Here is a 23,395-nt window from a genome sequence, read left to right on the forward strand (position 1 = left end):
TCTTTTCTAGCTATAAGTTTATTGAGGTGACACAAGTGGTAATCATTTTCTTTGTCCTGCTTGTGTTCACAGTGAAGTTCATCAGGGAAGTGACACCGTATATCAAGAAACCATCATTAGTATCAGATCTGCCATGGGAAGCGACCTCCCCCCAGTCACCAAGCCTTAGTGGCAGCGAGGATTCTGGCTCTCCAAAACACCAAATCAGCATCAAGGATAAGAAAGTCATCCCTCTAAAAATGTGCTTTGCTGCCAGGAACCTAAGCATGCCAGATCTGGAGAACAGGTAAGCTTATATTTTGAAAATAACACATTTTTACCATGGTGTACTAAATGTCACTAAGATAATGTTCCATATTTTGCGATATTTTATGCTTGAGCAGTGGTAGGTGATGGTGAAAAAGATTAGACAGATCGTAGGTCTTTGCAGTTGTACATTTATGTTCTTTCAGAAGGTGAAAATCATTTCCATGTGTTATCTTCCTTAGCCTATTTTACACCTGGGTATATTGATGCAGAAAGGTGAAGGGACTTGCCCAAGGGCAAAGAACTTAAGTTCTATTGCCAAGAGGCCAAAAGCAGTGTAAATCAATCAATCAATCAATCGTATTGATTGAGCGCTTACTGTGTGCAGAGCACTGTACTAAGCGCTTGGGAAGTACAAGATGGAAACATATAGAGACAGTCCCTACCCAACAGTGGGCTCACAGTCAAGAAGGGGGAGACAGAGAACAAAATCAAACATATTAACAAAATAAAATAAATAGAATAGATATGTACAAGTAAAATAAATAAATAAATAGAGTAATAAATGTGTACAAACATATATACATATATACAGGTGCTGTGGGGAAGGGAAGGAGGTAAGACGAGAGGGATGGAGAGGGGGAGAGGAATCAATCAATCAATCAAGTCATCAGAACAAATAGAAATTAAGCTAGATAATAATAATAATAATAATAATGGCATTTATTAAGCGCTTACTATGTGCAAAGCACCGTTCCAAGTGCTTAGTAAATCTAGATCTCACATTAGCTCTCAGTTTCTGCCCCACCCAACTCTACTTGCAACCTGATTAGAGTTGGTTGAGAGACAGTAGGAAGGCCTCTGACCTCAAACAGCCTCCCTGACAGAGCCTTACTTTGAGGATTTTATAGTTTAGGTGAGGTAAGATAATTATGTAAACACAGTTTCATCTGGAAATATTTTTATTGATGTGTCTGAGTTCCTCTTGAAAATTTCAAGTCTTTACAAGATTTAACAGTAAGAAATCGGAGAAAAGTGGCAGCGGGGAGTGCGGGGGCACCAAGGGGGAGGAACAGAAAGGAGGAACATGAAAGGGAAAGAGAAATAGAAAAGAGATAGCAACCATTTCAGCTGGCCACTACCGTCAGCCAATGTTCTCAGGTTAAACCCTTGCTTTAGCAAATGTTCTCAGGTCAAGCCCTTGCTTTGCCAAATGATTTCAGGGCTGCTGTTGTTGAGGAGGGTCAGAGAAAAGGAAGCAGCATGTTCTAGTGGAAACAGCGTGGGCTTGGGAGTGAGAGGACCTGGGCTCTGATGCCAAATCTGCCAAATGCTTGCAGTGTGACCTTGGGCACTTAGCTTCTCTTTGCCTCAGCTCTCCCTCCTACTGAAACTGTGAGCCCCATGTGGGACAGGGACTATGTCCAACCTAATTCACTTGTATCTACCCCAGTGCTTTAGAACAGTGCTTGACGCGTAGTAAGCGCTTAACAAGTACCATAAAAAAGGAGCCAGGCAGATAAATGAACAGTAGTGGCAGAGATAAGAGAGGGCAAGTGGCGCTGTATATAAATTACTAACACTCTAATCAATTTCCTCACTCAGGTCCTTGAACCTGAAGTCTCTGTGATTGGATCGAGGGTCAGTTGTCCTTGCAGGGAGAGACATCAGTCGTAACTGCACTGCCCCTCTCTGCCGTGGCTTCTGCCTGGTCGCAAATTGTGATGAAGGAAGATTTGCCTATCGAACAGAGGGAGTATGATCCACATTCCACTTTCCTATCTAAATTTCTCCTCTAAAGCCTACCTCATAAAAACCAAGTTTAGCATAATCAAGTACTGTGAATCTCTGGTGAGCAGATTGTTTAAGTTCATTTCAGTAGGTAATGACTCTGTATGAAAATGTTATGCTTTGCAGGAAAGAGCTGTTGTGTGAAAGGAAGTCCTCTTTATCAGAAACGAGCTTGGGGAAAGGGCAGTGTGGCTTGGTAGGTAGAGCACTGGAGGTGGGATTAGAACCCAGGTCCTCTGACTCCTAAGCCCGTGCTCTTTCCATGCTTCTCTGCATGCCTTGAGACCTTAAATCTCTGATTAATCAATCAGTTGTATTTACTGAACACTTACTGTGTACAGAGCACTGTACTAAGTACTTGGAGTACTATATAATGGTTAAACATGTTTTGGGGATAGAACAAGGTGTTCCGTGTTTGAAAATGCAGCACTGTTTTCTTTGGGTGTGTACAGGATGTCTGAATAATCTTCACACTGGATTGTTTTCCGTGTTGAAGATCACTTTGGCTTTAAGCCACATGCAAACTGTTAAAGAAGAATAAACTTCCCAGATTAGGCTTGTGCTCAGTGTTTGGTCTTAACTGATCTTAGAAATGGCATTCAAGTTTCTGCCACACAGAAGAAAATACAGATTCTAAAATAGACTAGATTTAGAAGTTAATCTTCTCCTTTGTATCTAGACCATGACTTGCTTCATCCAATCAAATTGTAATTACTATTCACAGGAAATTCTCAGTGGTTTGGCTTGAAGCCAGGATCTTCACAATGTGGCCCCCCTCTTTCTCCCCTGTGGGCTTGAGGCAATTGTTGGCAGACTTCCAGGGTGTATGTATTAGCAAGATTTTCATTTGAACTACTCTTAAGGGAGTAGGAGGAGATGTTCAGCATGGCATAATGGATAATAATAATAATAATAATAATGGCATTTGTTAAGCGCTTACTATGTGCGAAGCACTGTTCTAAGCAGAAGGTGATCAGGTTGTCCCACGTGGGGTTTACAGTCTTCATCCTGATTTTACAGATGAGGTAACTGAGGCACAGAGAAGTTAAGTGGCTTGCCCAAGGTCACACAGCTGACAAGTGGTTGAGTCAGGATTCGAACCCATGACCTCTGACTCCCAAGCCCGCGTTCTTTCCACTGAGCCACAGGGCATGGCCCTGGGAGTCAGCAGATCATGGGTTCTAATCCCAGCTCTACCACTTCCCTGCTGTGTGGCCTTGGGCAAGTCACTTCACTTCCCTGTGACTCAGTTCCCTCATCTATAAAATGGGGATTAAGACTGTGAGCCCCATGTGGGAAAGGGAGTGAGTCTAACCCTATTTGCTTGTAATCACAACAACAATAATAATAATAACAATGGTATTTGTTAAGCGCTTACTGTGTGCAAAGCACGGTTCCAAGAGCCCGGGGGAACACAGGGTGATCAGGTTGTCCCATGTGGGGCTCACAGTCTTAAGCCCCATTTTACAGGTGAGGGAACTGAGGCACAGAGAAGTAAAGTGACTTGCCCAAAGTCACACAGCTGACAAGTGGCGGAGCTGGGATTAGAACCCACGACCCCTAATTCCTAAACCTGGGCTCTTTCCACTGAGCCACGCTGCTTCTCCACCCCAGCGCTTAATACAATGCAAGGCACATAGTAAGCACTTATCAAATACCATAATTATTATTATGATGTTAAAATCCTTTCTCTGAGTATATACTACTGGGACTGCTTCCCAGCTACCTTTCCTCCATTTTTCTGGTTATCAATAACCTGGATCTTTGACATTGGTATCCAGATGTCTTGACTCTGTCCAAAAAGACACATATTGGAGGCAAAGATTTTTCAGTCAATAAATAAATTTGTGATGAGGAATAGATTCCTAGCTTTAGAATTCAGTAGGAGGAGCAGAGGAAATTAACTTCCATAGGCTTTTTAGCATTTACTTGAAGAATGTTCAGCCAGCTGCAAACTGCAAGTTAAACAGGTAGGGATAAACTTTTCTCTAAAAAGTTATCATCCAGATGTAGTGCCAGTATATCTGCATCACGATCAGCTCTGCCTTTTCTACCTTAGGCCTCATTCAGTAGCAACTAAATGCCAAAGTCTGTTTCAGAAATAGAATATGTCAATTGATTCATTATGCATATGTAAAACATGCATCCATTACGCTGTATTCTCTGTTCTCACGCAACGTGGAGCATGAGGTGAGAAGGAACTTGCCTTTAGGTTGCACTCATCAGTTACCCAGTAAATTAAAATCGTATTAGAAGGTCAGAAACTAATCCCTGCAGCTACCTGTGGAACAGATGATTCATTCAACACCAGGTTCAGGGGCCCTCCCCGTCAATTCACCTTTTGGGAATCGGCAAAAGTTGCAATTCACAAGAAGAGTTCTAGGGCTATCCAAGAAAAGCAATAGCAGAAATAATTGGGGAAGAAGGGTGGTAGCAGGAGAAAGAGGGAAGGAAAAATAAAGGAGGGGGAGGGCCCAAAGAATGAAGGAGGAATGAAAGAGAGGAAGAAATTAAGCTGTGAAAGTCCTAATGTTCTCCTGAAAGATTTCATAATAATAATAATGCTTTTTGTTAAGTGCTTACTATGTGCCAAGCACTGTTCTAAGTGCTGGGGCAGATACAAGGTAATCAGGTTGTCCCACGTGAGGCTCACAGTCTTAATCCCCATTTCTCAGATGAGGTAACTGAGGCACAGAGAAGTTAAGTGGCTTCCCAAGGTCACACAACAGATGAGTAGCGGAGCGGAATTAGAACCCGTGTCCTCTGACTCCCAAGCCTGTGCTCTTTCCACTAAGCCACACTGCTTCTATCTCACTGGTGGCGCTGCAGGAAAAGAGAGGGCCATATTTTGGCAGATTCTACCCCAAGGCTAATTAAGGTTTACTGTCCTGAGCTGAGTCTCCTCCAGCCATAGCTTATGTCCAATTTCCCCTGCACTAATGTGGTCTGCCCCTGGTTTATTCCCAGTGGTTCATTTCTCCGCATTCCATCTGGCTGTGCCCTAAAAAATGTTGAAACACACCATCAGGGAGCAGGAGGCCCCAACGTCCATATTTTCTGCTTTCTGCCTAAATGCAAAGCAAGCCCCTTTAACCACAGGATTAGGGAATGGGGCTACCAGACATTTCTCTGGAAAAAAAGATCCATATAATCCAGAGCAACCCGGGAACCCTGAAATCAGTCTTAACTTGATACAAAATTATTGTCATATTGCCCTGGCAACGGGGTTATCATCCCATTTGAATGAAGGGAACAGTGCGCCTATTTAATTTATGCCATCTTTTAAGCATAGACCTAAACTAGCAGAACTGCTCATGTGGGTGTAAAAGAAGAAGTGTATTTTAGAGGAATGAGATCAAGTCAGAGGCATACTCCCCAGCTAGAGCACACCCCCACACCCTTTCTCACACACACACACACACACACACACACACACACAGTGACAACATTATCAACAGCTGTATCCTTGGCATGGAATAACCAGTAAGTGAAAGAATAGTGGAACTAGCTGCCACTGTCATTGCCACAACCATCAACACTCATAGATGGGAGTTAACAATGCGGACCCTATTAGAACTAGAAGAGACAGAAAATCTGGGCAGTGAGCTATGACAGGGACCCCACTGTGGGTAGGGAATGTGTCTGTTGTTATATCATATTCTCCCAAGCACCTAGTACAGTGCTCTGCACACAGTAAGAGCTCAGTAAATACGATTGAATGAAACAGTAGTCACAGGAAAAGATAAGTAGAACTCTAGCTGGACTATGAACAGAACGGTATTGCTGGTTGACTGGAATTTCCGGCACAGATTCTGTAGGAGCCTAGACACACCGTGCAGTTATTTAATTTACCTTCCTCGGTAGTATTTGCCTCACCTCATGCTGAGTACATTTATGACAGACATTTGGGTCAGGAAGTGTGCCGGCCTTTATAACTCTGGGTGTGTCTGTGTCTGAGTGAGAACGTGTGTGTGCATTCAATAAATACGATCGACTGACTGACTGCTTGAGCATGAAGTTACGGCAGGCGGCAGGCCTAGGATTGGTGACCATCTGCTCCTCCTGCCCAGAATTTAACACCTCCTGCTCTTTCCGGAGTCGGAGCTGGTGCTGGAATTGCCTTCTTCCCCCCATTCCCTGCAATCCCGCTCCTCCAGGAGGCAGGACTATTGACAGGGGTGAAAGTTAAAAGTCCTTTTACTGGGATGACAAGTGGGCATTGCAGAGCTGGTGGTGAGTGGTGGTGAGCCGGCTTTGAGTGGTGAGGATAGACTCCTTCCTTTATCTTCAGTGTTCTCTGTTCATCCATGTTCACACTGCAGTTTGGGCCTTGTGCTACAGCTTTGGGGCCAAGTTCATCCTTGTCACACACAACCTCAGTCAATTAACTGTACTCATTGAGCGCTTACTATGTGCTGAGCACTGTACTAAGCTTGGGAGAGTAAAGTATAACAGAGTTGGTAGATAATAATAATAATAATGATGGCATTTACTAAGTACTTACTATTTGCAAAGCACTGTTCTAAGTGCTGGGGAGGTTACAAGATGATGAGGTTGTTCCACGGGGGGCTCACAGTCTTAATCCCCATTTTACAGATGAGGTAACTGAGGCACAGAGAAGTTAAGTGATTTGCCCAAAGTCATACAGCTGACAATTGGTGGAGCCGGGATTTGAACCCATACCTCTAACTCCAAAGCCCGTGCTCTTTTCACTGAGCCACGCTGATTCTCTAGAGGGAGATACATTCCCTCCCCACAATGAGCTCACAGTATAGAGGAGAAGCAGCGTGGTTTAGTGGAAAGAGCATGGGTTTGGGAGTCAGAGGTCATGGGTTCTAATCCCAGCTCTGCCACTTATCAGCTGTGTGACTTTGGGCAAGTCAGTTAACTTCTCTGTGCCTCAGTTACCTCATCTGTATAATGGGGATTAAGACTGTGAGCCCCACGTGGGACAACCTGATTATCTTGTATCTACCCCAACACTTAGAACAGTGCTTGGCACATAGTAAGTGCTTAACAAATACCATCATCGTCATCATTATTATTAGAGGGAGAAACAAACATCAATATAGATAAATAAATACCTCACCACTAAGGGCTAGGTTGGCAGATTTTTTTTTTTTTTTTTACCAGTGCACCATTCTGGAGGGTTCCCATTCTCTGTCAGCACTGACTGCAGCCATCAGGAAAGGGCATTATCCGGGGGACAAGGTATACACTTGAAACTAACCGATCCAGTCAGAGCACTTGAAGGTGGTGAAATTTTCAATTTATATATAGAGGAGTAAAATTGTAACATGATGGACGTATCCAATTTGGAACTGTGAAAGTTGTCAAAATGAGGAACTGGATGATGAGCCTTCAGTCAGACGAGAACTACTAGCTTGTGCTCCTGTGCTTAGCTTCCCAGGCCTCAGAAAATATGGATTACATGAATGTGGGCAGAGCTAGAAAGCAGAATGTGTATGTGAGCTGCTCTTCTAAACTGGAATTTGTGCTCTGCATTTCATTCAATACCCTAAATTCTTAGGGAGGTTCGTGGAGGATTTGTTTCAATTGCATTTAGAATGTTTAATCATTCCCCAAAGGGAAATGCGAATTATAGGTTAAGATGATCAATGACAATTCAAAGATATTGATTTTGTGACACCTGAATGGAGGCTGTACATTATGATGGCAATCTCCATTGTCCAGCGTAGGCATAGAGAAGCTTAGTAACACACGATACGGTCTACTTAAGACAAATGGGTTAGTATAGTGATTTCCTGAGACAACAAACTCAGAAGTTTATTTTACCAGGTGTGTTTGTACGGAGAAACGGCCCCCAGAAGAAGTGTCCGCAGGTCTATACTCATGAGAAAATTTGAAATTTTGTCTGATCATTGATTTTCGTCATTATTTGTTGTTCCTGATCCAGTTCTACCGTTTTTTTTATATCTCCTCCTGCAGACTGATAGAACTGCATTCACCTGATGGCCGAAATACTTTGATCTTGCGCTGCAAGGACTCTGCCACCGCACACTCCTGGTTCATTGCTATCCACACGAACATAATGGCTCTCCTCCCACAGGTGTTGGCTGAACTCAATGGTATGCTTGGTACCGGGAGTGTCACAGGAGGCTGCAAGGAGGTCAAACACATTGCTTGGCTGGCAGAACAGGTATGTTGAAACAGAGGAAATGCACTCAGCACTTATGTGTGTACATTTACTCAATTGTTTATTCAATTCCTGATTTTCGTAACTTGGAAAATACTTTCATGTCTGTCTCTACCATTAGCGTGTACGCCACTTCTGACCAGGAATGGTCTCCTTGCACCTAGTAAGCCCTCAATCAATTAATCGTATTTATTGAGCGCTTACTGTGTGCAGAGCACAGAACTTAGTGCTTCAGAGAGTACTAAATACTGCTGCTACTACTACTGCATATACATATTTAAGTTGCATTTTTTTGTTTCTCATTGTTAGGATTTAAAGTTTCATTTCTTATTCATACATTGTGGTAGTGATATTATAGTCAAGTCTCATTTATTCTGTGGCTGATTTTACAGTGTGTGGGTGGGCCTGGGAAATAAAGGAGCTGAAATTCAAATCCATTACTTTTGCTCTGAAATAACAGTTCATGTCAAAACTGTGGTCGGGGAGAAAATTGAAGCTTTTGGCTAAAATGAGGTTTGGGGATTATCTATGGGTTTTAAATATCCACACTAACTCTTTCCCCCATTACTGTGGGGTTTTTTTATTTTTAATTTTTTGATATTTGTTACACGCTTGCTGTGTGTCAGGCACTGTTTTACGGACTGGGGTAGATGCAAGGAAATCAGGTTAGGCCCAATCCATGTCCCATATGGGGCTCACAGTCTACGTAGGAGGGGAAACAGGTATTAAATCTTCACTTTACAGTTGAGGAAACTGAGGCACCAAGAAGTTAAGTGACTTGTCCAAGGTCACCCAGCAGGCTAGTGGTAGAGTTCAATCAATCGTATTTATTGAGCGCTTACTGTGTGCAGAGCACTGTACTAAGCACTTGGGAAGTACAGTTTGGCAACATATTGCCTTGGGAAGTACAGTTTGGCAACATATTGCCAAAGTCCCTTGCATTTAATTTTTTTCAACCATGTATATCCATGCGGTTGGTTTTTTTATGTTAAGAAAAAGTTTTAAGAAAAGCTTGTGAGTTTGAGCATGGCTCAAATTTTTTTCAACCATGTATATCCATGCAGTTGGGTTTTTTTTTATTTTAAGAAAAAGTTTTAAGAAAAACTTCTGAGTTTGAGCATGGCTGTGAAACAATGCAGGTAAGATTCCTCAGCATTGTTGGTCCTGAAAATTGGTGATAAGGAGCCCTGAACAACTATTTGGTGGTCGCAGAAGCAGAATGACTACTATAAAACCCCTCTCCATTTCGTAGAAATTATTTTGTTGTTGAAATACTTGAATATCTGCTCTTTGAGTTTTTATCTTCCATATTACTGAAGGTCCCTGTGTTTCTGGAGGAAAAGAAGCTGTATGTGTAACAGTATCTTATATTGTGAAAGCAGTCCTTCTGTCTCCCAGGCACTACACATTTGCAGCCTGTGGATATTTGGAGAGAGGAAAAGAGAAAGAGGAGGTGGGAAATTAAAGGACGCATGGATCCTATTTCCATTCTTAGGTTGCGTGTTTTCATTCCTCTGCAACCCCACTGGCCGAAAGTCTGGAAGGAATCATAAAATCATAGAACTGGAAGGGGTCTCAGGATTGTATAATTCAGACTTTTACTTCCAGACAGATAATATCATACGATACCATCTGGTACAGTTTATTGCCTGGCCTTTTTCTTAAAACTCTCTAGCTTTAGAATCTCTTCAACCTCCCATGGTAGCATATTTCCGTGTTTTCTAACCCTGACTGTCACAAACTAGATCCAACAGAAAATTGCCCTATATTAATGTAAACCCATGTCCTCTTGTTCGATTTGCGGTAAACATAGGGAAAAACTAGTCAGCATCTTCCCTGTAATATGAATTCTTGGAGTCAAATGAAATCACTCCTTAACCTTCTCTTCTGTAGGTTAACAACTTCAGTCCATTGAAACATTCCTCGTAGGGTTCTTTTTTCTCTCCCATTAATCATTTTTATCGCTTGCCTTTGAACCCTCTTCAGGTTCTCTACACCATTTTTAAAAGGCGGTAATCAAAACTGGACACAGTTTTCTAATAAGGGACTGACCAGGGAAGAATGTAGTAAAAGATGTACTTCCCTACTCTGCATGTTTTGCTCCTATTTAAACTTGCTGGAATGTTTTTTTAGCCAGTGGCACCTCATTTCAGCTTCCGATCATCTCTGATCAGCCATCTTTTTTCTGTTGTTGTTATGCTTAGCCAGCCTTTCTCCATAATGAATTTCTGGGTTTTTATCCGTAAGTTTTTTGCCATACACTTAGAGGGGAAGATTGAGGAGTCAGCATACAGAAAGAGGAGGTGACAAGGAGAGAAGGACTGGGAAAAACTAAAACTGGTAAAATTCAAGGAAAGAGATTGAGGGAAGGGAGCTGCTGACAGTGGAATAGAATAAATCAATACAATTTATTGACTGCCTGCTAGGTACAGAGCACTGTAATAAGCTTTCGGGATGATTCTGATACTTAAGAAGCTTAAAATCCTGTTGGAGGAGCCACTCAAAATAAATTACAGCTCGAAGGAAGAAGAAAATGGAAAGATGGCTATATGAATGTGGAAATGACTAAGTAGTAGAGTACGTGAGTGCATAGGTATAGAAGTGCACTCTGAGTGGCTGTGAATATATAAGTGGGAAAAGCTGAGGTGGTAGTTGGGAGGATGTATCCTGGGAAGAAGAAGAATTAACTGGGGAAGATTTCCTGGAGGAGATGTGATTTCAGAGGAGTTTTGAAGATGAGGAGATGTGATCTGGCAGATATTTGAAGAATGGGGGAATTCCAGGCAGGAGGAATGGCATGAGAAAGAGGTCAGCCAGAGGAGAGATGAGAACAAGACCCATTGAGTAGGGTAGCTTGAGGGGAACTAAGAAGGCAAACTACTGTAGTGGGAGAAGAGAATGGATACAGAATGGGGAGGGAGCTGATGGGATGACTTAAAAGCAATGGTCAGGAGTATTTCCTTTTGTAGGGAGGAATGGGTAACAATTGAAGGTTTTTGAGGAATAGAGAGACATGTACAGAGTGACATTTTTAGAAAGAAGCTCTGGGCAGTAGAGTGAAATATGGACTGGAGAGGGGAGAGAGTGAAGGCAAGGAGACTAGTGAGGAGGCTGAGTAGAATAGTTTGGATATGACTAGTGCCTAGACCAGTGTATTACCCATTTGGATAAGCAATTGAAGGAGTGGATCCAGGAAATGTAGGGTTTTTTCCTCCACAGCAGGATTTAACAGAGAATTTAAAGAATTTAAAAAAAGGAGCCAAAGATAATAGCAAGGTTGTGGGTTTGAAAAACAGGGAAGATCGTAGCAATGTCAGCTGGGTTGAGAGAGAGGTGGAGTAGTAAATTTGGAAGGGATGAAGAAGGCTGTAGTTCAAACAATCTGGTATTTATTGAGTGCTTACTGTGTGCAGAGCATTCATTCAGTGTTCAATTGTATTTATTGAGTGCTTACTGGAGCACTGTACTAAGCACTTGGAAAAGTACAGTAGAGTTGGTAGACATGACCCCCTAAGAAATACTGAACTTAAGTGCCAAGAAGACATCAACGTGGAGATGTCATGGAAGTGATATTGAAGTGAGAGGTTGGAGCTAGTGAGATTTGCGAGTCACCCACATAGAGCCGGTAGCTGAAGCCATGGGAGCAGATGAGTTCCCTCAAAGGAGTGAGTGTAAAGTGGGAAGAGCAAGGTGCCCAGAATGGAGCCTTGTGGGGGGACTCCCACAATTAGCAGGTGTTACAGAAGAGGAACTAACAAAAGAGACTGAGAAAGCAGTGGCCTTCTTAGCCAGAACCAGAAAAGGACTGTGTGTAGATAAAGTGAAGGTTAGGTACATGTTTTCAGGAGAAGGGAGTGGTCCATAATGATATGAATAATTGTGGTATTGTTAAGTATTTACTGTGTGACAGGCTTATCTGCTGCGGTGGATTAGAAGACAATCAAATCAGATACAGTTCCTTTCCCACATAGGATTCACAGTCTAGGCCGAAGAGAAAATATATATTTAATCCCCATTTAAAGATGCGGAAACTGAAGCACAGAAAAGTCAAGTGCCTTGCCCAAGGTCACACAGCAAGCAAGTGGTAGAGCTGGGTTTAAAACCAAGGTCTCCTGACCTCCAGTCCTGTGTTCTTTCCATTAGATCACTCTGCTTCTCATGGATGCTGGTTTATAGTGTCATAGGCAACCATGACGTTGAGGAGGATTAGGATAGTGTAGAGTTTGTTAGAATGGGCTAGGAGAAGGTTATTGATGATGCTGGAGAGAGTGGTTTCACTTAAGGGAGGGGAAACCAGATTGTAGTGAGTCAAGATGGGAGCTGGAGGAGAGGAATTGGAGATAGCAGGTGAATACAATGAATGGGTTCCTGAAGTTTGGGCTGGAATGGTAGCTTGGAAATGAGACTTTAGCTGGAAGGTGTAGTGAGATCCAGGGAAGATTTTTTTGTTAGTATGGAGGGAACAACATTAGAATGTAGATCAAGGGGAAAGGGTGCGCAAGTATATGAAATTATGGAGATGGACAGTAAAATGTTTTGTACATTACTAAAATTTTTTTTGCTGCACTTCTTTCTCACCTTCATTTTGTTCACTGCAAATCACAGCTTCAAAAATGCAAATTAGGAATGTATGTTTTGCTTTTCTTTTGGATCTTTGATCCCACATATCAAATTTTATATAGCTTTTCATGAGGCAGTTTGCAGTCAGTTCTAACATGAGTTTTCACTGCACAATTTGTATATAATACGTTAGAAGTATTTGGAAATGTTCTTTCCACATCACGAGTTAGGTCTGGGTATAACACAATCATCAAGTTGGCACAAGTAGCTTGGTGAAGGAAGAAATGGTTGTGTGTGCGGCATTGGTCAAAGCATGGTAGAGCTGTGCTGCTGTGTTTCTTAGCCATGTTGTACAGTTCTTTATATTTGTTGTGTATTTTTGCAACTTTATACTATTTAATATGGTTAAATAATAATGACAAGTTTAAATAGGGGAGAAATGACAGTCATGGTAGTATCTTGGAACCATGTACACTGTAACCCACTAATCTCTATTGAATCAGTGGTTATTATAGCAAGATTTTTCCATAACACAAGATTCTTCAAGAAATTAACTACTGGTTTATAGCAGAAATGAATTATCAGTGCATAACCATTAGACTGTGAGTTCCTTGTGGGCAGATAACATTTCCCAACTTTGTTATATTGTATTCTCTGGAATGCCTAGTACAGTGCTCTTCACATAGTAAGCACTCAATAAATACTATTGATTGATTGATAGCCCTGTAGAATGTCCTAATTCTGGATTTCACAAATACCGCCCTATCTTTCTTGGTTTTACAGGCAAAACTAGATGGAGGAAGGCAACATTGGAGACCCATCCTCATGGCTGTGACAGAGAAAGATTTGCTGCTTTATGACTGCATGCCATGGACAAGGGATGCCTGGGCATCACCATGTAATAGCTATCCTCTCGTGGCTACAAGGTAAGGCATCAATCCCAAAATGAAAAGGACATCCGCCCTTCACTCTTAGTGAGAAGTTTAGAAAAGTAAATACACAAGTAATTTAAAGTTGTAGTCACAGTATTAACCAGAAGTCAATCCAGACAATTTGCTATATGTTCATCCCCCTTCATTTTATTCTCTAGTGTGCCGCCTTTTCTGTTTGGTGCTCTGGAATGGAGAGCTATAAACAGTGAAATTGCTAATGAAGAGCTTTCCCCCTCCTTTTTCATTTTTTTTAGTAGTAATAATAATAATTATTATTATCATCATGGTATTTGTTAAGCGCTTGCTTTGTGCCACGCACTGTTATAAGCGCTGCGGTGAATACAAGCAAATCTGGTAGGAGACAGTCCCTGTCCCACAGGGGCTCACAGTCTCAATCCGCATTTTACAGATGAGGTAACTGAGGCCCAGAGGAGCAAAATGACTTGCCCAAGGTCACACAGACAAGTGGCGGATCCAGGATTAGAATCCATGACCTTCTGACACCCAGGCCCATGTTCTAGTTACTACGCCAGGCTGTTTCTCTAGTGGTAGTAGTACGTTAAAAAATTCAGACTCAACAGGATGGGTCAACTAGTCATGTGGATTGAATTTACCTTCTTTCCTTGGGGAAGGTCTACCACAGAGCAGGAGAATTCAAACTCCGGGTGCCCTGGCTTCCTACTCGGAATTTAAGCAGTTAGATGAAGCAGCTTCAGTGACTTCAGAAATGCCCTTCCTGCCTATTTGACATTGTAATTCTTTCATTGTCCCGATTTGGGTTTAGGAAGGGCTGGCAAATGTTTAGCCAAGGCGCAAGCATTTTATTGTAGTCTGCCTGGCTAGATTGATCAATGGAAGTGAAACAGATAGTTGGATCAATAGATTTAAGGAGGCTTTTAGTCGGTTAAAAGTAAGGATCAGATCTCTTTTGTCCCTTCCCCACTTGCTAACCAAGGGCAAATTATTTAGCCCTCTCTCCCCACACCATGAAAAACGGATTGGATTTAATAATCTTTTTGAAAGGTACCATACTAATTTTTGAATTGCCAGAACCTTCAAGTCCTAGTGAGCCTGTTGTTGGGTGGGGACCGTCTCTATATGTTGCCAACTTGTACTTCCCAAGTGCTTAGTACAGTGCTCTGCACACAGTAAGCGCTCAATAAATACGATTGAATGAATAGATTTACATTGTAACCCACTCTTGATTACTCGTACTAAGAAGGGACACAGAATACATGACTTAGTTTTAGCCAATTAAATAATTCTCCTTCCTAACTCTTTACAAAAGTAGCAAGATTGTTTTATTTTGAGGATGACTGGATTGAAACTAGTGGTGGTGTCACACAAGGCCCCCAAATTTTGTTGTTACCCATTTTATATTATTTTGTATTATCAAGTTTAACTTTTAACATAAAAGATCAGAATTCTTTTTTTCTTTTTTTCTCTTTTGAGAAAATTTAAAAGGCAGCCCTCACTTTTGTCTTGGCAAAAAATTTCATTCTGGGCCTGATTTTGAGTTTCACCTCCTTCTGTATTTCATGCTTTTAAAATAAAATATGACCACAAACTCTCCAATAAAGGGAGAGTGTTTTTTTTCCTTGGTTACCTAGTCTCTATTTCTGAAATTGAAGCCAGATGCGCAGGTTTTATAGGACCTGTATATTGCACGTTCTGTTCTCAGGATATGGATTTTGCAGCCTCTTCCTCCAGACTTGGACTGAATATGGGAAAGGAAGAAGACATGTAACAATTTTCCAAAGTGGAAACTGAGGTGTCATGCTTTCATTACTTATGGACTAAAGGCTAAGCTAGGGCTTTCCTGTGAGCTCATCTGTCCCCCAAAAGTCACTGCTTTTGGCAGTGTGTTTTGACCAACTGCCTGTTCCATAAAACTTGCAGCTGGGTTGAATTAGACTCCCTCGGCCAAACATTCCATAATCAAAGCTGTAGGAAAAAATGATCCTGGATTTTATATTTTTCATGTCTGCCTTTGGAATTAGCAATTTAGCTGAATATGGGTGGATGCACCAATCATTCATTTTTCTTACTACCATATCCCACTTGGCTCATACATGAAGGGGGATCGTACTGATTATAGTTTAATGCATCCAGAGTTTGCAGTTGTTTAGGTGTTATGTTAATTCTCAGGGATAGAATCAAAAGTTCTTCCCTAGGGAAGTAGAATGCCCTAATGGAAAGAGCATGAACTAGGGAATCAGAGGACCTGAGTTCTAATTCCAGCTCTGCCGCTAGTCTGCTGTGTGAGCTTGGTCAAATCCTCCTAACTTCTCTGGGCCTCAGTTTCCTATCTGTAAAATGGGGATTAAATACCTATTCTCCCTCCTCCTCAGATTCTGAGTCCCATATGAAGCCGGGACTGTGTCTGATGATATTGCATTGTAACCACCTCAGTGCTTAGTACACAGTGCTTTTCACTTAGTAAACACTTAGCAGATGCCATTGTTAGTGAACAACCTTCCCTTGAATGACCCAGTTAGTAGATTGTGCTTCACTTTCAGAAAAGCCCTCACTTTCATTATTCAGTTTGGCACAGGGCAAGACCTGTTTTGGTGAATGACGTTTTTGAAGTAAACTTCCATTTCTGTTCCTAACTCTACATGAAATAAACTTAATTTAAGAACCAAATTAAGATTATTCAGAATTGGCCTGTGCAAGTAAGACTAACGTCTCTGGAACCTCATTCCCACTTCAGGACTTGCCTCAAGTACCCTGACATCACTGTGTTTGCCCGATCAACAGAGAGCATTTGGAGCTTTGCTTGCTCATAATTCTGTCCTATCATCACCCTTGCTGCTTCCCAGAGAGTCTCTTAAACAGTGTCCAGAGACCAGACGAGCTCGTAGTGCGGTGCACGGAGGAAGCAGCAGAGAGCTCCCATAAATTGGTTGTCAGTTGACCAATTTTTAGGTCAGTTGTAAGGCATGCAGGAGAACACAGAACATAGCTAAATCTTCCATCATGCAGGGGCTGAGAAGCACTTGGCTTCTCAGCAGTTGATCCCAAAATATGACAGTACCAAAATTTACAGTTTTTCCTTCCCATTAGTTGAACAGAAATTGAGTTTGGAAATACTGTCCTTTAAGAAAGTTTTTGTTTTGTTGTGAGAAACCATATCTTTTTTTAATCTTTAAGAAAATGTCTTTTAGAAGAAACATTGCTTCAGGCAGGCTTGGCCCTTGTCCAAACCGAGAATAACTCTCCAGCTGTTAAAGGGAATTTTACTGAGCTATAAGGACTTCTGCCATGACATAACTTCACCCCTCTTTTACCTGATTTAATCCTGGAGAGAAGGAAATAACCGTTATAATCAGTAGGACTTATTTCCGGGTCTTAGTTCCCTTTAACCCACATCTTTCAAACTATTAAATTGTCCTTCTCTTCACTTTTTTAGATTTTAGTGATTCGCTCTCTCAAGATTTTTCCAAAAACTATAAAAACATACACTGATAAGCATTTCACATTAATGTGACCATCTATTTGTTCAATGATTCTACTATTATTTAGTTTTGGAAGGGGGACACACTTAAAATTTCCTCAGCTACTCAATTAGAATGGTTGCCTAGCAATAATAATTGTGGTATTTGTTAAGCATTTCTATGTGCCAAGCACCGTTCTAAGCACTGGGTACATACAAGAAAATCGAGTTGGACATGGTCCATTCATGTTTCATTAGTTATTTTAAACTCCAAAATGTGTTAGGGTCACAATCACCCTACTGTTATTGGTAATGCCAGGGAAGTTTAATGTGATGTTTGTCACCTCAGACTCTAGACTCTTAAAGGTGAGAGACCTTTAAGAGTGAGCACTACTTCATACATTTTGCTTATAAGCCACTCATCAAATATTTAATAATGATTGGTTTTGAGAGGAGTTTGTCTCAGAGGAGTAAGCCAAGGAACTGGGAGCCTCTTCAGCCCGGCATTTCACTGACTTTTGCCATAGTCCTCTGTCTTCGAGTCCTCCTCTGGCTCAACCGCAGCAACAAAGCTTCATCAGTCACTGCCATGACGTTACAGAGCTGGAATCCCTTTTTCTTGAGAGCCAGGGCCAAAATTCCCTCCTCCTTCTTCCTTCAATTGTATTTATTGAGCACTTACTGTGTGCAGAACATTGTACTAAGCACTTGGAAAGTACAATTCAGCAATAGAGACAATCCCTGCCCACACCAGTTTTACACTCTAGACGGAGCGAGACAGACAACAAAGCAAATAAACAGGCATCAATATGAATAAATAGAATTGAAAAGCACCCACCATTCCTTGATCCTCTGGACTGAAAAATTGGAGAGGATACCCAGGGCAGTGCTGGTCAGGTATTTGTTAAGCACTTACTATGTGCCAAGCACTGTTCTAAGTGTTGGGGTAGATACGAGGTAATCAGGCTGTCCCAAATGGGGCTCACAGTCTTAATCCCCATTTTACAGATGAGGTAACTGAGACACAGAGAAGTGAAGTGACTTGCTCAAAGACACACAGCTGAGAAGTGGCGGAGCTGGGATTAGAACCCACGACCTCTGACTCCCATGCCGATGCCCTTTCCACTAAGCCACACTGCTTCTCATTACTGTCCTTGCCTTGGACTGCCTCTCAGAAGTGCAGTAAGGATGACGTGGAGCAAACCCAACCTTAATGCACAAATCCTAGCCTAATGTTCTGCCCATTAGAATATAGTCAGTTATCTCCATTTACCTTCCCTTAGTGAAACATATTTTCACCTGGAAGTAATAATAGTCTGCACTGTTTCTTCCCGGAAGTATCTTCTTTTAAGCTGTATGCCTATGCACCAAACCTCAGGACTTTCAAGTCAACTTATCCTGAAATTTTGGGCACCAGCAGTTTTCACGTAAAAAGATGAACTCGCTCTAACCATGTAAAATTTATCATTTCCTTCCTCTCTAACCATGTAAAATTTATCATTTCCTTCCTTGGCACAGAAGCATTTCTTCCATTTAATTTCTTGTTCCGTTTGATTCTCTAGGTTGGTTCACTCTGGTTCCGGATGTAGGTCACCTTCTCTTGGATCAGACCTCACGTTTGCTACAAGAACGGGCTCTCGACAGGGTATTGAAATGCATATGTTCAGGGTGGAGACCCATCGGGATCTGTCCTCCTGGACCAGGATACTTGTTCAGGGTTGCCATGCTGCTGCGGAATTGATAAAGGAGGTCTCTCTAGGTAGGTCCGATGACATTGTTATTTCAACTAGTGATTGTGTTATGTTTAAACGTTCCCACTGCATTTGAAAATTAATAATTGCCGCCCCCTCAGCAACCATACTCGTAAGTTTTACGTTCTTCTCGTCTTCTAATCAAGTCTATGATGTACATGATTAAAAGATGAAGGGAACTGGAAATTCAGAAGTAGTCATGAATCCATCGTTTCCAGAATCCTGAACCCGTTCTGGTACTAGTAACTATGACAGTGATGATGAAGGGCGAGTCTTGATTCTCTTCAAGAATGATGGGCCAGTCTCAGTCCTGATACTTCAAGACTTTTATGGCCAAAATGCCTGTAGCAGCATAGTGTTAATCTTGTTTCATAGTGTCTTCGTGCAACAGGCGATTGCCTAGGTAGCCATTTGCAGTCTTTGTTCTCATTTAAGCCAGAGATTTCTCACCTAGTGGAATGCCCGAAGTGATTGTTTGGTCAGAAATCTTCATCATTGATCCCATAGCCTCAGTAGGCATTCTTCTACCTGCAGAGTCACCACTAGAACCCAGGTCTCCCGATTCCCCCAGACCATGCTCTTTTCACTGGACCAGTGTCAGGGCTGATGGTAGAAATCTAGATCTACAAGTAATGATCCTGTCCTGTTATCAATCAGTCAGTTGTATTTATGGAGCACTTACTGTGTGCAGAGCACTGTGCTAAGCACTTGGGAGAGTACAAAATAGCAATATAATAGAGGTTGTAGACACAAATTTTTTTTTTCTAAAGGATTTGATCTTTCACATAGAGAACTGAGTGGCTCAATGGACTTTACAGCTGGGCGGGATATCTTCTAGACTGTGAACCCATTGTTGGGTAGGGATTGTCTTTATCTGTTGCCAAATTGTACTTTCCAAGCGCTCAGTCCAGTGCTCTGCACACAGTAAGCACTCAAATACAATTGAATGAATTCCCTGCCCACTTCAAGCTTACAGTCTAGAGGTGAGGGGGGGTGGGTATAAATATAAATAAATAACTTATGGCTTTGAACATAAATGCTGAGGCAGGGGGAGCAAATGAGGGTGACACAGAAGGGAGTGGGAGGTGTGTGTAGGGTCTAATTTCATCTTGACTGATTAAATTTATTTTAAAGGTTAAGTTGTGTATTTGCACTAGGACTTCCTGAAAAAAAAAATGCTCTTTATCAGAGAGCAGTTAAAATAGGAAACGCTGTAACCTAGGTACATTCCAGTTTCTTAGGCCAGGTCTCTACTAAGGGATAATTCTAATATTATCCTGGAGGTGAATTAGCTGATTTTTAGTGATAATCTTGGTATTTCTTTCAAATGCTAATGAATAATATATTTTGGCATTAAATATGAGTAATTTTCACTTTCGCTAATGAACTGATTGGTATTTTTCCATCTCAATCATCATCAAATACTCCTCAGAGCTATTTAAGTAACTTAACACTTAGGGGAGTTGAAAAGGAAAGTGAAAACTTGTGTTAAAGCCATTTTGTAACAGACTTGACCATGTGGTGACATTTTGTCCTGTCACCACTTAAATAACATACCAGAACCCTAGGAGTCTAAAGAGAGGGCAATGGAAAAACTTCATTGGCTTCCCTGCCTTTTCATACATCATTTAGCCCTTTTCAAGATCTTCTGAAAGTCTTTTTTACAATATTTCTAGCTGTATTCTGTTAATGTGCATTTGGCTATGCCATGCTGAAGACTTTGCAGAACATAAAGGTTTTGTGCAATATCCCCTTCCTGCTTGAGGCTCATGAAAATGGTGGCAGAAATGTATGAAGTAAAAGACCCCCTATATTCTGAGCGATGCATACTACAAGCCCCAGAATTCTGGGAAGCCTAAAATTAAGCAGCTTCCATTTTAAATGAATGAGTCACTTGAAGTCAGTACAAGGTAAACTAATTGAGACACTTCCAATTCTGGAATATGGTGTTTTTCTAAAATTTTCCAGTGCAACCTTCCAAAATCCAGAACTGTTTTTGTTAGAGATATGTAGTAAGACTAGGCACATTTAACAATAAATCTTAGGTGCATTCCTGAAAACTGCAATTTAAAACATTAGGATATCTAATGAACAATTAGAATTTGCTGATTCAAGTAGGGGTTCTATTTCTAGACTTCTTTCACTGAACAATCAAAATACATCCACACACCCCTCTTTGTGTTGAAGAACAAAGGAATTTTCTACCCTTGTGAAACTTGCTCATTCTGTAGTCTAATAAACTACAAAGGTTCTTTAGAATAAAAAGGTCAAGGATTTCAAAGAGCCTTCCTTGCATGCCCAGGTCAAACCCGTTGGCCTGGCACAAAGGGTAATCCGTTTGGGTTTGGCTAGCCTTCCACCACTGCGTGCAGACCCTCTCTTTCCAATGTGGTGGACCTGAAGATGAGAAGCTTGCAGCCCTAGTGGGAAGAGCACGGGCTCGGGAGTCAGAGGACTTTGGGTTCTAATCCTGACTCTACCACTTGCCTGCCTTTTGACCTCAAGGTCACAAGTCACTTCTCTGCGCCTCAGTCTCCTCAGCTGGAAAATGGGGGTTCAATACTTGTCCTTCCTCCTCCTTAGAGCGTGAGCCCCGTGTGGGTCCAACCTGACCCCAGCACCTAGAGCAATGTTTAACACATAGTAAATAATAATAACAATGATGATGGCATTTGTTAAGCACTTACTATGTGCCAAGGACTGTTCTAAGCGCTGGGATAGATAATCAGGTTGTCCCACATGGGGCTCACAGGCTTCATCCCCATTTTACAGATGAGGGAACTGAGGCCCAGAGAAGTGAAGTGACTTGCCCAAAGTCACACAGCAGATAAGTGGCAGAGGTGGGATTAGAACCCATGACCTTTGACTCCCAAGCCCACGCTCATTCCACTGAGCCACGCAAATGCTTAGCAAATTCATGATTACTGCATGAAGGTGGGCGTGGTCGAGCCAAAAATGATCCAGGCCTCCCTTTTGGAGAGTGTTGCCACTTGTGTGCATTAATTTCACATGTGTACCGTTCTGTTTTTTTCTGCTAATGTGTCCAGGAGCCTACAGGGCAACTCTGAAACAAGAAGAGTGTCTCCAGATATGGGCCCACTTTGGTCCACGTTGCACCCAAACTGAAGTCATCCTCCACATATTGAAGTTACGCTCAGCCTGGGCTGGGCCGTAGTTGGAAACAGGGTAGAATGGGTCACCAATTCCCATACCAAGCAGGGTTGTAGCTTCTTACATTGTGTAGTGTGAAGCCCCATCTTGTGGTCATATATATCCGCAAATAGGACCTCGGGAGATTTGAGAAAAAATCATTTTATATGAAATAGATGTGTTTCAGACCCAATCAAACGGGCTGTGATGGCATCTCAAAGAACACGTTGGAAACTATCAATTAGCAAACATATCAGTGCTTGGTAAGAAATTCTAGACCAATTTGTCCAAGGAAGGACCTTTTAGAGGAAGGGAGAGTCAGTCTCAGGTCACAATTGATGAAAAGAATGTAATATACACATAATTTAATTTTAAATTTACCCTTTCAAAATCATGGATCTGTCATGTGGTTAATAATCAGTATCTAAAAGCCGAAGGTTCCATTCCACATATTACTGGAATTTAAAAGGTCCCGGTTGGTTAATTTAAAAGAGATAGGATTCCAAGTAGATTTGAAATTGTTTCTCTTCCTCAGTAGTTACAGTGGAGGGGAGTGCAGTGGGAGAGACTAAAATTTTCACAGCCTTAAGAAAAGACATTTCTGTAAACTTTTAATTTGCTGAAATGGACTTGTGACTTTTTCTCAAACTGCTCACAGGTTAAAAATACACTCAGAAATGAAAGATGTGTCAGGGGATAGACTTTAAGTCTCATGAACTTATGTTCTTAGAATTTCCTGTGGTATTAGATAACTTAACACTCTAAATGCCCATCAAACAGATGGCAACAGAGTTCTAAAAGTGAACGCATTCTGTAGCCTGCAATCGTAGACTTCCGTTATATAAAGTGTTGTTTCCCATGAAGAGGGAATGGAAGAGATTCTATCAAGGGAGTCCATATCGTATAGCCAAGGGACACCCAACTGTGGCACAAATATTCTAGGAGGTCTAGAATTTTTATTATCGGCCAAAATACACAGTAGATCAGGGACCATGCTGCTCAAGCAGTTTTTCCTATCTTTTTCTCACTCCCCAAAAATTACTTCCCCATGCTTGTCCCTAATTCCCACCCTGATTCTATCCTCTAAATATAGCATTGCTACTTAGCTCCCCAGGTTTTCTTTTCCTTTTTCTTTCCTTAATTGTATTGCCTAGGTTATTTTGGGTTGTAGCGTTTTGGTGGGGTTTTTTTTTCCTTTTTCTAGTCCATTATCTGATGTCAGTTCAATCTTTTTTTTTTCTTACAGTTCTGTTAGCACTTGGCCATTTTATTAGATATGTTCCCTTTTAATGTTTAGAGCATTTCAAAAAAAAGATAGACGAATTATATTTACTGAGAGAAGCAGCGTGGCCTAGTGAAATGAGCATGGGCC

At 41.6% G+C, this 23,395-nt stretch overlaps 1 protein-coding gene across 1 annotated transcript in view; it reads left to right on the top strand.

Annotated features, from left to right (window-relative positions):
* The window catches only part of SNTB2 (syntrophin beta 2), a 64,953-nt gene that overhangs the window by 36,454 nt on the left and 5,104 nt on the right, over window positions 1–23,395 (top strand). Inside the window, exons 2-5 of the mRNA XM_038754833.1 lie at window positions 73–286; window positions 7,987–8,197; window positions 13,538–13,680; window positions 18,685–18,881. Coding sequence (XP_038610761.1) covers window positions 73–286; window positions 7,987–8,197; window positions 13,538–13,680; window positions 18,685–18,881 — 765 coding nt within the window. The remainder of the gene's footprint in view (window positions 1–72; window positions 287–7,986; window positions 8,198–13,537; window positions 13,681–18,684; window positions 18,882–23,395) is intronic.

Source organism: Tachyglossus aculeatus, chromosome 11 (genome assembly GCF_015852505.1).
Source record: "Tachyglossus aculeatus isolate mTacAcu1 chromosome 11, mTacAcu1.pri, whole genome shotgun sequence".
Taxonomy (NCBI): Eukaryota; Metazoa; Chordata; class Mammalia; order Monotremata; family Tachyglossidae; genus Tachyglossus; species Tachyglossus aculeatus.